The sequence below is a fragment of the Hemiscyllium ocellatum genome, chromosome 13 (genome assembly GCF_020745735.1).
Source record: "Hemiscyllium ocellatum isolate sHemOce1 chromosome 13, sHemOce1.pat.X.cur, whole genome shotgun sequence".
Lineage (NCBI taxonomy): Eukaryota > Metazoa > Chordata > Chondrichthyes > Orectolobiformes > Hemiscylliidae > Hemiscyllium > Hemiscyllium ocellatum.
In genome coordinates this window covers 31,924,791-31,941,716 of record NC_083413.1, presented here as the reverse complement: position 1 = coordinate 31,941,716, position 16,926 = coordinate 31,924,791, and the positions used below count along the sequence as shown (strand labels likewise).

Genomic DNA, 16,926 nt, shown 5'->3' with positions numbered 1-16,926 from the left:
CTGAATATCAGTGAACAATATGACAAGAAGAGGAAATGGAAAGCATTGGTCATTGTGTGCCACAACACTTTGCTTCCAATAATATTCAAAAGAATCTGTCACCTAGACAGGAGATGAAACGTCTGCAACACAAATTCCCAGCTCGGCGAACAGAACCACAACAACGAGCACCTGAGCTATAATTCCGTGCTTAAATGGACATTCTTATTTCAATTGCAAATATTGCTCTTAAATTTATTGTCAAATGCATTAGAGTCCATTTGAAGACTAGAATCTAAAAGAGTCAGTGTACATTTCTGCTCCTGATAGCATTTGCGTGAAAACTTTGACACCAGTGAAAAGTTTGATTGTTGTTTGAAGAAAGAGTTCATTTTAACAAGAAGGGTGCTCATTATTGTTTGACACCAATTGATATTTGGAGATGTTAACTGCCGCATGCATGAAATATCAATGAGATTTTAACTCCATGAAACTCTTCTTGGGTAGAAGTGACCTGATCAAGATGGATGGTTTTCATCTGAATTGGAAGGGCACTATAATACAGGCAGGGAGATTAGCTAGACCTGCTCGGGAGGATTTAAACTAGTACGTTGGTGGGGTGATGGGACCCAGGGAAATAGTGATGAATGAGATCAAACTGAGACTGGTGCAGCTGGGAAAGCTAATAAATGAAACTGCGTTTAGTTGAATGCAAGAGGCCAAACAGGGAAGGCAGATGAACTCAGGGCATTGTTAGGAACATGGCACTGGGATATCATCGCAAATACTGAAATATGGCTCAGGGATAGACATACTGGCAACTTAATGTTCCAGAATGCAAATGTTGCAGGAAGGAGAGAAAGGGAGGCAAGAGAGGAGGAAGAGTAACATTTTTGATAAGTGATAGCATTACACAGACCTACTCTTGGGAAATAAGGCAAGGCAGGTTGGGAAGAAGGGCAAGGGCAAGTCTACTGACCAGTATATTAGTCCACTTCCAATTCAGGTGCAATCCATCCTTCTTTTACAGCTCACGTCTACCCCAGAAGAAATATCAATGATCCAAAAATGTGAACCCTTCCGCCCTGCACCAGCTCCTCAGCCACACATTCATCAGCTCCATCCTCTTATCTTTTCCTCCCTTATCTTATCTCATCTTTTTCCCCTCGTAAGTTGCTAGTTCCAGTGTGTATAACAGCCTCCTGCTGGTCCCTCTCCCTTTTGAGAATATTTTGCACTCTCTCTGAGATATCCTTGATCCTGGCACCAGGGAGGCAACACACTATTCTGATTTCTTGCTGTCGGCTACAGAAACGTTTGTTTGTACCTTTGACTGGAGAGTCCCCTAACGCAACCAATTGCTTGAAACCTGACGTACCCTTCATTACTTTAGAGCCAATCTCGATCCCAGACACTTGGCTGTTTGTGCTACATTCCCCTCAGACTTCAACACCCCTACATGCTTGTTTGAGATAGGAATAGTGACAGGAGACTCATGCATTAGCTGCCTCCCTCTCCTACCTTTCCAGGAACTAACCCATCTACCTCCCTTTAACTGATATTAATCACACTCTCTAGCTCCTATAAATTCCTCATTGCCTCTAACTGCCTCTCCAACCGATCCATGCAATTTGATGGGATTCACAACCAAACACGCTTCCTGCAGACATAATCATCAGTAACATGGAAACTCTCCCTAATCTCCCACATCTGACAGGAAGAGCACATCACTCTACCAAAGGCCATCTTTGCACCTTAACAATCTACAGACCCAGAAACTAGCATAGTCCGTATGCTCTAAAAAACACTGCTCCTGGCTAACTTAGTCTGTATGTTTATATAATTTTTAAATTTAATGAGGGGACAGATCTCAATGAAACAAATAATCAAGAAAGAACCCACTCTACTCACTATTGTAGATTGACAAACAAACGGACAGCACGGTTACACATAAAAACTAAACACTTAACTGCTCCTGTGCAGTGACCCCTCTCACACAGGTTCCTCCAAGGTCAGCTGTGAATGTCGCTGTTTGTTAATATTTCTTAGATGCGCTCTGATACTTGAGATACTTGAATTCTCACAACAAAAACGGTAGGCATGCAGATTCACTGCTGGGTCAGACAGCAGTGTACGTTTCTTTCTCCATTTGAATTACTGTCTGTGTGATCACTGTCTGTCTCTCTTCCTCTATTATAAAGTGCCATTGTTTTGATCTTTCTTCCCCCTAAGATCCAAAACAATGCAACAGCTTACAAAGCAGTAATTACTGCTCCTGGATTTTTTTTTTGCACAGCTCTATCGTGTGAATACCTTCTCAGGCTGTACATTCAAGCATTTTGATATCAACCTTTACATCATCAACAGCACGAACTGTAAACCAGAACCAACAGCCACTCTGTTACTAACATGTGACTCCCCAACCACAATGTCAAGAACAATAACCGGGTCGATAATAACGAGTGATTGTAACAATCAGATCATTCCCATTACTGATGTTTTATACTGATTTTATTATAAATGATAGAGTTCACAGCAGAATGCATAATTGATGTAAAAACAGGTGATGTTTTCTTTGCTTCTGAGACACAGTTGGCAAAAATCACAATGAACAACACCATTACACAAAGAAATAATGACATTATTTTCAATGGAGTCTAAATCATGTCATTTATGGAGGGAGAGTAAGAAAAAACCCATGGCATAATTAAAGTTTATATATTGATTTTAATTTTACAGCTATGACAAGTACTTCAACCCCTGAGACAACTTCAACGTTGACAACATCCACATCAGAGCTGACAAGTACGCTAGAATCAACAACCACAGGTAAATCCTGCTATGAGAAAGAAAAGTGTTCCTGTGAAACCTTTCAAAAGCCAAAACAGCACAAAATGAAGAAGCATTAATGTATATGGGAGAAATTTTGCATTTTTTCGGAACAGCAAAGATACCTTTTGGATTTCTTTAGGTGTTCGAAAACAGGTACTAATATGGGTCTTTCGTAAAAGTAAAGTAGTGTTAAGCGAAGTAGTGTAAAAGCAGAGGATAACTCTACTCAAGAGTTCCACTGAGTCATTAACAAGTGAGTCCCCATCTACAACCTGAATATCAGTGAACAATATGACAAGAAGAGGAAATGGAAAGCATTGGTCATTGTGTGCCACAACACTTTGCTTCCAATAATATTCAAAAGAATCTGTCACCTAGACAGGAGATGAAACGTCTGCAACACAAATTCCCAGCTCGGCGAACAGAACCACAACAACAAGCACCTGAGCTATAATTCCGTGCTTAAATGGACATTCTTATTTCAATTGCAAATATTGCTCTTATTTTTATTGTCAAATGCATTAGAGTCCATTTGAAGACTAGAATCTAAAAGAGTCAGTGTACATTTCTGCTCCTGATAACATTCGCGTGAAAACTTTGAAACCAGTGAAAAGTTTGATTGTTGTTTGAAGAAAGAGTTCATTTTAACAAGAAGGGTGCTCATTATTGTTTGACACCAATTGATATTTGGAGATGTTAACTGCCGCATGCATGAAATATCAATGAGATTTTAACTCCATGAAACTCTTCTTGGGTAGAAGTGACCTGATCAAGATGGACGGTTTTCATCTGAATTGGAAGAGCACTAATATACAGGCAGGGAGATTAGCTAGACCTGCTCGGGAGGATTTAAACTAGTACATTGGTGGGCTGATGGGATCCAAGGAAATAGTGACGAATGAGATCAAACTGAGACTGGTGCAGCTGGGAAAGCTAATAAATTAAACTGCATTTAGTTGAATGCAAGAGGCCGAACAGGGAAGGCAGATGAACTCAGGGCATTGTTAGGAACGTGGCACTGGGATATCATCGCAAATACTGAAATATGGCTCAGGGATAGACATACGGTCAACTTAATGTTCCAGAATGCAAATGCTCCAGGAAGGAGAGAAAGGGAGGCAAGAGAGGAGGAAGAGTAACATTTTTGATAAGTGATAGCATTACACAGACCTACTCTTGGGAATTAAGGCAAGGCAGGTTGGGAGGAAGGGCAAGGGCAAGTCTACTGACCAGTATATTAGTCCACTTCCAATTCAGGTGCAATCCATCCTTCTTTTACAGCTCACGTCTACCCCAGAAGAAATATCAATGATCCATAAAATATGAACCCTTCTGCCCTGCACCAGCTCTCAGCCACACATTCATCAGCTCCATCCTCTTATCTTTTCCCCCCTTATCTTATCTCATCTTTTTCCCCTCGTAAGTTGCTAGTTCCAGTGTGTACAACAGCCTCCAGCTGGTCCCTCTCCTTTTGAGAATATTTTGCATTCTCTCTGAGATATCCTTGATCCTGGCACCAGGGAGGCAACACACTATTCTGATTTCTTGCTGTCGGCTACAGAAACGTTTGTCTGTACCTTTGACTGGAGAGTCCCCTAACACAATCAATTGCTTGAAACCTGACGTACCTTCATTACTTTAGAGCCAATCTCGATCCCAGACACTTTGCTGTTTGTGCTACATTCCCCTCAGACTTCAACACCCCTACATGCTTGTTTGAGATAGGAATAGTGACAGGAGCCTTATGCATGACCTGCATCCCTCTCCTACCTTTCCAGGAGCTAACCCATTTACCTTCCTTTAACTGATATTAATCACACTCTCTAGCTCCTATAAATTCCTCATTTCCTCTAACTGCCTCTCCAACAGATCCATGCAATTTGATGGGATTCGCAACCAAACACGCTTCCTGCAGACATAATCATCAGTAACATGGAAACTCTCCCTAATCTCCTACAACTGACAGGAAGAGCACATCACTCTACCAAAGGCCATCTTTGCACCTTAACAATCTACAGACCCAGAAACTAGCATAGTCCGTATGCTCTAAAAAACACTGCTCCTGGCTAATTTAGTCTGTATGTTTATATAATTTTTAAATTTAATGAGGGGACAGATCTCAATGAAACAAATAATCAAGAAAGAACCCACTCTACTCACTATTGTAGATTGACAAACAAAAGGACAGCACAGTTACACATAAAAACTAAACACTTAACTGCTCCTGTGCAGTGACCCCTCTCACACAGGTTCATCCAAGGTCAGCTGTGAATGTCGCTGTTTGTTAATATTTCTTAGATGCGCTCCGATACTTGAGATACTTGAATTCTCACAGCAAAAACAGTCGGCATGCAGATTCACTGCTGGGTCAGACAGCAGTGTACGTTTCTTTCTCCATTTGAATCACTGTCCATGTGATCACTGTCTTTGTCTCTCTTCCTCTATTATAAAGTGCCATTGTTTTGATCTTTCTTCCCCCTAAGATCCAAAACAATGCAACAGCTTACAAAGCAGTAATTACTGCTCCTGGATTTTTTTTGCACAGCTCTATCGTGTGAATATCTTCTAAGGCTGTACATTCAAGAATTTTGATACCAATCTTTACATCATCAACAGCACGAACTGTAAACTAGAACCAACAGCCACTCTGTTACTAACATGTGACTCCCCAACCACAATGTCAAGAACAATAACCGGGTCGATAATAACGAGTGATAGTAACAATCAGATCATTCCCATTACTGATGTTTTATACTGATTTTATTATAAATGATAGAGTTCACAGCAGAATGCATAATTGATGTAAAAACAGGTGATGTTTTCTTTGCTTCTGAGACACAGTTGGCAAAAATCACAATGAACAACACCATTACACAAAGAAATAATGACATTATTTTCAATGGAGTCTAAATCAAGTCATTTATGGAGGGAGAGTAAGAAAGAACCCATGGCATAATTAATGTTTACACTTTGATTTTGATTTTACAGCTATGACAAGTACATCAACCCCTGAGACAACTTCAACGTTGACAACATCCACATCAGAGCTGACAAGTACGCTAGAATCAACAACCACAGGTAAATCCTGCTATGAGAAAGAAAAGTGTTCCTGTGAAACCTTTCAAAACTCAAAACAGCACAAAATGAAGAAGCATTAATGTATATGGGAGAAATTTTGCATTTTTTCGGAACAGCAAAGATACCCTTTGGATTTCTTTAGGTGTTCGAAAACAGGTACTAATATGGGTCTTTCGTGAAAGTAAAGTAGTGTAAAATGAAGTAATGTAAATGCAGAGGATACATCTACTCAAGAGTTCCACTGAGTTATTAACAAGTGAATCCCCATCTACAACCTGAATATCAGTGAACAATATGACAAGAAGAGGAAATGGAAAGCATTGGTCATTGTGTGCCACAACACTTTGCTACTGATAATATTCAAAGCATTCTAATACATGCCAGAAATTATGATTAAATTAAGATTAAATTCAGTGTGGTTGCCTTATAATCTGCTATAGTAAATATCAGGAGTCAATATACGCACCCAAAACAGATGCTGGTGGGAAAAGTACTGTTTTATCCACCAGAATTAATAAAATTCAAGAAAGGAGAATTATGATTCAATTCCTGTTGGACTGAAAAGCATCCTTGTACTAAACATCCTCCAACAAATGCTTTCAGCCTTCGTGCTGAATCATATCTTCCAAGTGTAGAACTAACGAGTGCAACATCAATGTTTACATCCACAACAGCATGAACAAGTATATCAGAACCAAAACAAAACACAGAATTTTGACAAGTACCTTTGATAGAGATGTTTCAGCATATTACCCTAACTGTGTATGTCAACAAAGTTAACAATCTCAATCAGATTAATAACATCAGACATTAATAAGCAGCCGCTCTATTGTGATGTTCGGGAAAATAATAGGTCTTGGGCCTATTCCTGTGTTGGGTGGCTTACCACACAAATTTTCAAATGGGCTAAGATTGGCTCTTCCTCTCCTTCTCAATCTCATATACGTTAGCACAATTAGAAGTGCCTTTGTCCATGTTACAACTAGTTTCTCACAACATTTTGTCAATTTATTTTTTAGAGTAGCATTTTCTCTTTCCACTGCCCCACCGCTTGCTGGGTTGTAGGTACAGTGTTATCTCATGTTTATTTCCAATAATCACTGATTTGCTATAAGGCATTATTGACAAATGGTGTCCCATTGTTGCTATTGAGCCTTTCAGGGATGTCCCATCTCGGGATTATTTCAGTTAGCAAAGCCTTGGCTGCTGCACTGGTATCCTGTTTAGACGTGGAAAACATTTGGAAAACATATCAACTATTACTAGACATCAGACAACTGTCTGTATGGAGTTTGCACATTCTCCCCGTGTTTGCGTGGGTTTCCTCCCGGTGCTCCGGTTTCCTCTCACAGTCCAAAGATGTGCAGATTAGGTGAACTGGTCATGCTAAATTGCCCATAGTGTTGTGTGCATTAGTCAGAGGGAAAGGTTCTGGGTGGGTTACTCTTCGGAAGGTCGGTGTGGACTTGTTGGGCCGAAGGGCCTGTTTCCACATTGTAGGTAATCTAATTCCCCTTCGCTGGGTGTTAGTTCAATAAAGTCCATCTGTAAATGTTCAAAGGGTTTTTGGGGGTGGGGATGTGCTGCCTGACTCATCTGTATTCTCCTCCCCACATTATTAGTGGCACAGATAACACATCATTCACAATATTTCTGGGAGTAATGAGTAAATCCCTTAGGGTACCAGTGTGCCGAAACACTGTCATACATCCCCCTTTTGACACATGGTCCTTACCATGTGTCAGTTTGGCATAGAATGAAAATAATGATCGTGGTAGACAGGGTATACCATTGTGGCCGCACCATCTTCCTTCCCGCACACAGCACCTTTCTTTTGCCCATTCATGCTTTCCTTCCGGTGTGGCCTGTGACTGTAACTCCCATACGTCTGCTGGTGGGGTACAGATTTTTGTCATACACATGTCAAACTGATCACTTGTTGGCTGATGGGCTGCCGTTCTTGCTGCTGAGTCTGCCCTTGCATTACCTTGGGAAATAGAATCTTTATTTTTTGTGTGGGCTTCACACTTACATACAGCAATTGATTTAGGCAACAGGACCGCTTCCAGGAGGTCAGAAATCAGGGCTTTCTAGTCAAGAAGATTTTCCACATGGTTCCAAAATCATGTACAACCTCGAATACGATTCTACTATCGGTGTAAATATTCACTGTCTTTCCCTCAGCCAACTTACACGCCTCAGTCAAGGCAATCAGCTCTGCTGCTTGCGCTGACAAATGAGAAGGGAGTGATCCTGCTTTGACTACCTTGTGGGTAGCTACTACAGCATACCCAACACAATTCTGGCCTGTCTCCTTGCTCCTGAATGCTGACCCATCCACAAAAAAACTCCATATCTGGATTCTGAAGTGGTGAATCCTGCAAATCTGGTCTGGGGCTGCAAATTTCATTAGTTACAGCGACACAATCATATGGGTCTCCATCTCCTTCTGTGGGGAGAAGGCTAGCAGGGTTAAGGACGTTACATCTCTTTACTGTAATGTTAGGCATCTCCAATAACACAGTATTGTATCTAGGCCAACGTGCTGCTGACATGTGTGCTGTCCTTTACTCGGAAAGCAGTAAGGATACTGCATGTGGGACCAGAAGGGTTAATTCACCGTAGCCAACTATGTCCCTGGTCATGGCTCGCAGGCATTTAGGCAATCCTGCCGCTATGGGGTCTCGCTCTGCCAAAACATAAGCTACCGGCCTCAATTTTCCCCCATGACTATTGACTATCTGGGTGTACCGGTACACTAAAGAAGGCATTTGCTAAATCCACAATAGAGAACCATTTACTGTCCGGTAGAGTTTGAGCTAATATAGTATAGGGGTTGGGAACATTTGGGGTGCACGGACCAACCGCATTATTGACTGCCTGCAGGTCTTGAACAAACCTCCATTCCTCCGGTTCACCTGGAATGTTTGCCTTTTTGACCGGAAAAATGGAGACGGGCCGCCTACTTGCGGAACGCTTCAGGGAACACCTCTGGGACGCCCGGACCAACCAACCAACCCAACCACCCCGTGGCTCAACACTTTAACTCTCCCTCCCACTCCACCAAGGACATGCAGGTCCTTGGACTCCTCCATCGGCAGAACATAACAACACGACGGTTGGAGGAAGAGCGCCTCATCTTCGCCTGGGAACCCTCCAACCACAAGGGATGAACACAGATTTCTCCAGTTTCCTCATTTCCCCTCCCCCCACCTTGTCTCAGTCGATTCCCTCGAACTCAGCACCGCCCTCCTAACCTGCAATTTTCTTCCTGACCTCTCCGCCCCCACCCTACTCCGGCCTATCACCCTCACCTTGACCTCCTTCCACCTATCACATCTCCATCGTCCCTCCCCCAAGTCCCTCCTCCCTACCTTTTATCTTAGCCTGCTGGACACACTTTCCTCATTCCTGATGAAGGGCTTTTGCCCGAAATGTCGAATTTCCTGTTCCTCGGATGCTGCCTGACCTGCTGCGCTTTAACCAGCAACACATTTTCAGCTCTGATCTCCAGCATCTGCAGACCTCACTTTTTATTCGAAAATAATGAATAAGAACATGATTCGTCAGGATCTTCGCGGTGTATGTGTGCTGTGCAGTGTAGCATATCTCCAGCAAGAAAACTGATGTTAATAGGATTAACATGGTTACTTGCTTCCAGGGGGAGTGAATTGCTCACTGAACCTATCGCTCTCTGGTTTAATTTTCACTCATAGACATATACCAGGGGTCGTGGGTCGGACTTTACAGCCTGCATGGGTCAATCTTCCCTTTGAAATACCTGCAAGCCTGTCAGGGTACTGAGCCAATCCAACCCCAGTCTCGCTATGAGATCCCGAGCCATCAAATTTAAAGGACAGAATTCCGATAACAAAAATGAGAATTGGAATGTTTCCCCATTACTGGTTTCGCACAATAGGGGTGCGGTAAATCTCTCTCATATCATGACTCCTGATGCACCCACTGAGTTCAGGAGCCTTCCACTCATCTTTATTTGCGTTGACTCTCTGAACTGGCTTGATTTAAGGATTGAATATGTTGCCCTTGTATCTACCAAAAAGGTAACTGGTTAACCTTCCACATACAACATAGAGATAGGCATTGACTTACACGCATCATTGCCATATTGGACATATAGTCCACTCTTCGCAACCTCAGTGTTCAATATAGAAGTGGGACATGTTTCAGTGCCCATAAGGTTAGTAGAAGATATTAGCATAAGCGAGTCTTCGTTGCCAAGCATAAAGGAAAGAGGCTTACCTGTCCCTTGTGGGCTGCCACCTCCACCTCAGCCTTCCCCTGTCAGTTACCCTGCTGTCCAGCCTCCAGGGCTGATTGAGGCTGTCTGTACGGGCACTGCCTCGCCCAGTGGTCCATTGCTCCGCAAACAAACCACCCGCCAGATCTACCTCTGCCAGCCTCTCTCTTTTCTCGCAGTACCTCCCTCCAATGACTGGGTGACCATCTGCATCAGAGTAAGCTGAGCTTTATGTGCTTGCTGTTCCATCTTTAGTTTCCGCTTATCCTTCTCTTGGGCCAGCGATTTTTCAGCATGTATCGCGTGTTGTTCTATTAAATTCAGCTTTCCCATGTCCCAGGTAATACATGTGTCTTTGACCTTTTTTTGCTATTTCATCCTTCATTCCATTGATGAAGTTGTTCCTCAGGTGCCTTATACGGCGTGATTTCTGCCGTCGTTATGTCCTTGGGTGGTCTCAGTCCACTATGGGCATTATGGACTTCAGTGAGGCGTGTAAGGTACTGGGACACTGTCTCACCTTCCCGTTGTTTACACATTGCTATTTTGGTCATGTCCCTTCGTACTGGGAATGTCTCCCTACAGGCGGTTGCCAGCGCTTCAACAAAATCATTAAAGTCTCCATTCTCTCCCTCTTGTGGGTCGGCTGCTCTGGTATGGACATTTACGGCTGGCCATTTATACTTGATTTTGGTGACATCGGCACCTAGTTTTCATCCCAGGAGACTTCTTATCTCATGTGACATGGGACGGAACCTGACACAGAACTTTATCACTTCCTTGGCAAACTTATTACCTCCAACCTCGTGTGGGTCAGGCAACTGCCCATAGGCACTGTCCAAATCCTTTATGGCCCATGATCGATGGGCCAGCACTGGGCGCCCTTCTGGACCTGTAACTTCAGCCATTGGTGCTTGCAGAACAACAGCACATCAGTACTCTCGCTGTCTCACTCATTGTCTGTTGTGGAGTGATCACAAGCAGGCCCTGGATGCCATTCCATCTTGGAGTGGCCGTCCTTCTTTTGGGTTTCTTGCTTCAATTGGTTGCGGGTACGATATGCTACCATTGATCGAACAGACCCTGAGGCAGTGGCCGCTCACTCGGATCCTTCGCCAGGTGGATCTCATAGGGGGGCTGTAAGTCTCAGAGGGCGGTCATCAATGTCAGGATCTGAAACAGATTAAGACACTGTACAGCTTCATTAGGTCTGTTTTCACGCACGTCTGCATGTGTGCTAGTGTTTGTACGTGTATTTGATCTATCTTTTACTTGAGATGTCCTTTTTCTGATATCAGCCTCAGTCTTCCACATTTTAGAAGCACTCCAATTCATAGGTTCTATTTTTTCCTTCCGTCTCTTCTTCTCTCTCTTTCCTCCAACTGTGATCTCAGTATTTCCAACTTCCTTTTACTAAAACCTCCTCCCTCTAGAAAACCACATTCCTTAGTGCACAATTCTAACTGCTTTACAGACTCTGGGCCGTAATTGTTGAGCATGTATTGTATTTTTGGTTGACCATTCCAAGTCTTCTCTGGACCCTCTTTTTGTTTGCTCTTGCTGGAGCCCATTTTCAGCATTACTGGAAAAGTGTTCAGCTCTCTCTCTCGGTACCATTATCTTTTTCCTTTGACTTGCTTTTTACCTCTGGAGGTTCCCTCTCCTATTGGGCGCATCCGCCTCAATGCCTTGGTTTGTGTAAACCAAGAAACCACGTACCCAGTATGTCGTTGGCGAGTCCAACTCAGCCAGTGGTGGTTCCAAGTCTAAAACCACCCTTAAACTAGCTGTCTCTTAAGCACTGTAGAGATGGCAATCCCTTCCCTTGGGTTTTACTCGAATACCATGCGAGAGTTCACTGGACCCTCTTCCTGCTTTATTTATTCTCTTAGAATGAGTCCCTTATGTAGGATTATTTAAGCCATGACTCTTACCCCGAGCCTATTCGGTTCAGACCCCAGCGCTGGGACGATCCACAGATTCCCAGTCCTCTCACGCAAAGGGGCCAATTCAGCGTTCGAGATGAAGTGAAAGTCCTTCAAGGCCCTGGCACCTACGCCTCCTGGGAATCTTCAGAATCTCACCCAGTCGCAGGGTTTCGGGCAAGCCCCCAAGTTTACTGTCGTGGAAATTGAATCGACCTCGACTCAACTGCTAGCAAGAGCAAAGAAAAAGCTTTATTTTTAACCTCTGCATGCAGAGGCCCAATGCACTTAGCAAAAACACCGTGTTGTAAGGGCCCTGAACAAATTTCACACATTCTTTTTATACGATTCTTATCACATGCTCAAGGACAAGAGCTGGGAAACATTCAAGTTCCTTATTTTCTCATTCCCTTGCCTTGGATATAATTGCTTACTATCTTTATGTTTCCCTTAGCATTTTTGCTGAATTCGACTGCTCTCAAGGTCAGGTTAAATGTTTGCAAAGTTCAGCAAAGCCAAGCTGTCTCCTCGACTGCAAGATTCAGCAAAGCATTAAATTTAGCAAAGCATTCTCTTTCAGATTTCACAGTAAATGTTAATTTGGTTAATTTTCCATTACAACTGTTTTCCCTGGAGCATTGGAAGCTGAGGGATGACCTTATAGAATTATGAGGGGAATAGATAAAGTCTTTTCCGTAGGGTGGGGGAGTACAGAACCAAAGCGCATATGTTTAAGGTGAGAAACGAAAGATTTGAAAGGGACCTTGGGGCAACGTTTTCATGTAGAGGATGGTGTGTGTATGGAATGAGCTGCCAGAGGAACTGGTGGAGGCTGGTACAATTGCAACATTTAAATGCATCTGGATAGGTATATGAATAGGAAGGGTTTGGAAGGATATGGGCCGAGTGCTGGCAAATAGGACTTGATTTGGTTGGGATATCTGGTCGGCATGGATGAGTTGGACCGAAGGATCTGTTTCTGTTCTGTACATCCCCATGACTCAATGGCTCTCAATCATGATGTAACATTGCTACATATGTTAAAATCATTAACTTTTGTCAGTACACTGCAGCTTGTAGTCACAGCAAGTGGATACTTTGGAATGCCAATGATAGAATCAGTGTCATTAATTCGTCTTATTAATAATTTGCTTTGATAATTTATTGATACAAAGTGGAAAAAGATGTCCACACAAAGTGTTCAAGGAAAGATAGGCTCAGATGTAGAAACAGAAAAGGTTGCTATATTGCCCTTCATATTTAGTGCTTAAATGAACATTCTTATTTCAATTGCAAACATTGCTCTTAAATTTCTTGTCAAATGCATTCGAATCCATTTGAAGGCTAGTATCTAAAAGAGTCAGTGTACATTTCTGCTCCTCATAGCATTTGTGTGAGAACTTTGAAACCAGTGAAAAGTTTGATTGTTGTTTAAAGAAAGAGTTCATTTTAACAAGAAGGGTGCTCATTATTGTTTGACACCAATTGATATTTGGAGGTGTTAACTGCCGCATGCATGAAATATCAATGAGATTTTAACTCCATGAAACTCTTCTTGGGTAGAAGTGACCTGATCAAGATGGACGGTTTGTATCTGAATTGGAAGGGCACTAATATACTGGCAGGGAGATTTGCTAGAGCTCTTTGGAAGAATTTAATCTAATAAGTTGGTGGGGTGGTGGGACCCAGGGAAATAGTGACAAATGAGATCAAACTGAGACTGGTGCAGCTGGGAAAGGGAGCAAGTCAAACAGTCAGGGCAGGCAGGAACAAGGAAGAGACCAAGGTAGAACTGATAAATAAAACTACATTTAGATGGATACAAGAGGCCCAACAGGGAAGGCAGATGAACTCAGGGCAAGGTTAGGAACATGGAGGGGGTGGGGAAGAGGAAAGGGAAAGGACAAGGGCAAGTCCACTTCCAATTCAGGTGCAATCCATCCTTCTTTTACAACTCACATCTACACCAGAAGAAATGCCAGTGATCCAAAAATGTGAACGCTTCTGCCCTGCACCAGCTCTTCAGCCACACACTTATCTGCTTCATCCTCCTATTCCTACCCATAGCACCAGGAGTAGTCCTACTCTCGAGGACCTCCTTTTTAAATTCCTGCCAAAATTTCTATATTCTAACTTCATAATCCCCATCCTATGTTGTTATTTCCAACATGTACAACAGCCTCCTGCTGGTCCCTCTCCCTCTTGGGAATATTTTGCACTCTCTCTGAGATATCCTTGATCCTGGCACCAGGGAGGCAACACACTATTCTGATTTCTTGCTGTCGGCTACAGAAACGTTTGTCTGTACCTTTGACTGGAGAGTCCCCTAACAAAATCAATCACTTGAAACCTGATGTACCCTTCATTACATTAGAGTCAGTCTCGATACCAGAGAATTGGCTGTTTGTGTTACATTCCCCTGAGAGTTCAACACCCCCTACATGCTTGTTTGAGATAGGATTAATGACAGGAGACTCATGCATGACCTGCCTTCCTCTCCTACCTTTCCAGGAGCTAACCCATCTACCTTCCTTTAATTGATATTAATCACACTCTCTAGCTCCTGTAAATTCCTCATTTCCTCTAACTGTCTCTCCAACCGATCTATGCAATTTGATGGGATTCGCAAACAAACATGCTTCCTGCAGACATAATCATCAGTAACATGGAAACTCTCTCTAATCTCCCACTCTACTCACTATTGTAGATTTACAAACAAAAGAAGAGCAAGGTTACACTTAAAACTAAGCACTTAACTGCTCCTGTGCTGTGAGGTCTCCCACACAGGTTTCTCCAAGGTCAGCTGTGAATGCCGCCATTTGTTAATTATTCTTAGATGCGCTCCGATACTTGAGATGCTTGAACTCTCACAGCAAAAACAATAGGTGTGCAGATTCACTGCTGGGTCAGACAGAAGTGTAGGTTTCATTTTCTGTTTGAATCACTGTCCATGTGATCATGATCTTTGTCTTTATTCCTCCATTTTAAAGTGCCATTGTTTTGATCTTTCTTTTCCCCCAAAGTTCCAAAACAATGCAACAGCTTATAAAGCAGTAATTACTGCTCCTGGATTTTTTCTTTTGCACAGCTGTATCGTATGAATACCTTCTAAGGCTGTATATTCAAGCAGGAGAAAGTGAGGACTGCAGATGCTGGGGATCAGAGCTTAAAAATGTGTTGCTGGAAAAGCACAGCAGGTCAGGCAGCATCCAAGGAGAAGGAGAATCGACGTTTCAGGCATAAGCCCTTCTTCAGAAATTCCTGAAGAAGGGCTTATGCCCGAAACGTTGATTCTCCTTCTCCTTTGATGCTGCCTGACCTGCTGCGCTTTTCCAGTAACACATTTTTAAGCTCTGTACATTCATGCACTTTTATACAAATCTTTACATCATCAACAGCACGAACTGTAAACCAGAAGTAACAGCCACTCTGTTATTAACATGTGACTCCCCAATCACAATGTGGTAAAAACAATGACTGCGGATGCTGGAAACCAGATTCTGGATTAGTGGTGCCGGAAGAGCACAGCATTTCAGGTAGCATCTGAGGGACGGCTCCTCGGATGCTGCCTGAACTGCTGTGCTCTTCCGGCACCACTAATCCAGAATCCCCAACCACAATGTCAAGAACAATAACCAGGTCGATAACAATTGGTGGTAGTAATAGTTAGATCATTCCTGTTACTGATGCTTTAAACTGATTTTATTATAAATGATAGAGTTCACAGCAGAATTTATAATTGATGTAAAAACAGATGATGTTTTCTTTGCTTCTGAGACAGCTGGCAAAAATCACAATGAACAACACCATTAAACACAAAGAAATAATGATATTATTTTCAACAGAATCTAAATGAAGTCATTTATGGAGGGAGAGTAAGAAAGAACCCATGGCATAATTAATGTTTATACATTGATTTTGATTTTACAGCTGGAACAAGTACATCAACGCCTGAGACACCTTCAACAACAACAACATCCACATCAGAGCTGACAAGTACACAGGAACCCACAACCACAGGTAAATCCTGCTATCAGAAAGTTAAGCTTTCCTGTGAAACCAAAATGACGTAAAACGAAGAAGCATTAATGTGTTTGGGAGAAATTTTGCATTTTTTCATAAAAACAAAAATCCTCTTTGGATTTATTTTGGTGATTGAAAACAGGTACTAATATAGGTCGTTCGTAAAAGTGACGTAGTGTAAAGTGACGCAGTATAAAAGCAGGGTATACCTGTACTCAGAGTTCCACTGAGTCATTAACAAGTGAGTCTATAATACAATCCTTGCTGTTATCCTTGCACAGTCAAGAATGTCATTTACCTTTTTCCTACACTCCCATGTATTCCTTCAAATAACCAAGATTCATTTTACAGCTTAGCAGTGTGAACCATTGCGCTTTAAGGTCTGCTAGAAGTTTCTAGTCCAAAGGAGTTTTATTTAAATTTAGGAAAACATATATATGTCAGAGAGAGCGAGAGAGAGGGAGAGGGACTTCGGTTTCAGTTTTACTTTGAATAGGCCTTGATTTCAACCTGGGGTCTGATTTGCACAGTAACTACATTAGCTGGGAGCAAAATCAGATGAACAGTGACAGAGCTTGGAAAAAAGGACTGTGTGGAGAGATCCTGTCAATAGTACAGGACACTCAACACTCTGCTCATCTTGACTCAGAGGATGACCCTCAGTGACCGTCCATGAGCTATGAACTTAAGGACAGATGCGTTTATAGGCACAGAAGAGGGAGTAGAATTTGGGAGATGTGTGAAGAATTGATACTTTCTACTAATCTTGAGTTCATTAATAGAGATATAATTGATAATCATAATTACTAAATAATCAGCATCTCAACAAAA

The 16,926-nt window shown here is 42.4% G+C and overlaps 1 protein-coding gene across 1 annotated transcript in view; it reads left to right on the top strand.

Annotated features, from left to right (window-relative positions):
- Positions 1-16,926, top strand: part of LOC132821730 (mucin-2-like) — an 88,873-nt gene that overhangs the window by 46,848 nt on the left and 25,099 nt on the right. Inside the window, exons 8-10 of the mRNA XM_060834439.1 lie at positions 2,719-2,808; positions 5,800-5,889; positions 16,003-16,092. Of these exons, the coding sequence (XP_060690422.1) occupies positions 2,719-2,808; positions 5,800-5,889; positions 16,003-16,092 (270 nt within the window). The remainder of the gene's footprint in view (positions 1-2,718; positions 2,809-5,799; positions 5,890-16,002; positions 16,093-16,926) is intronic.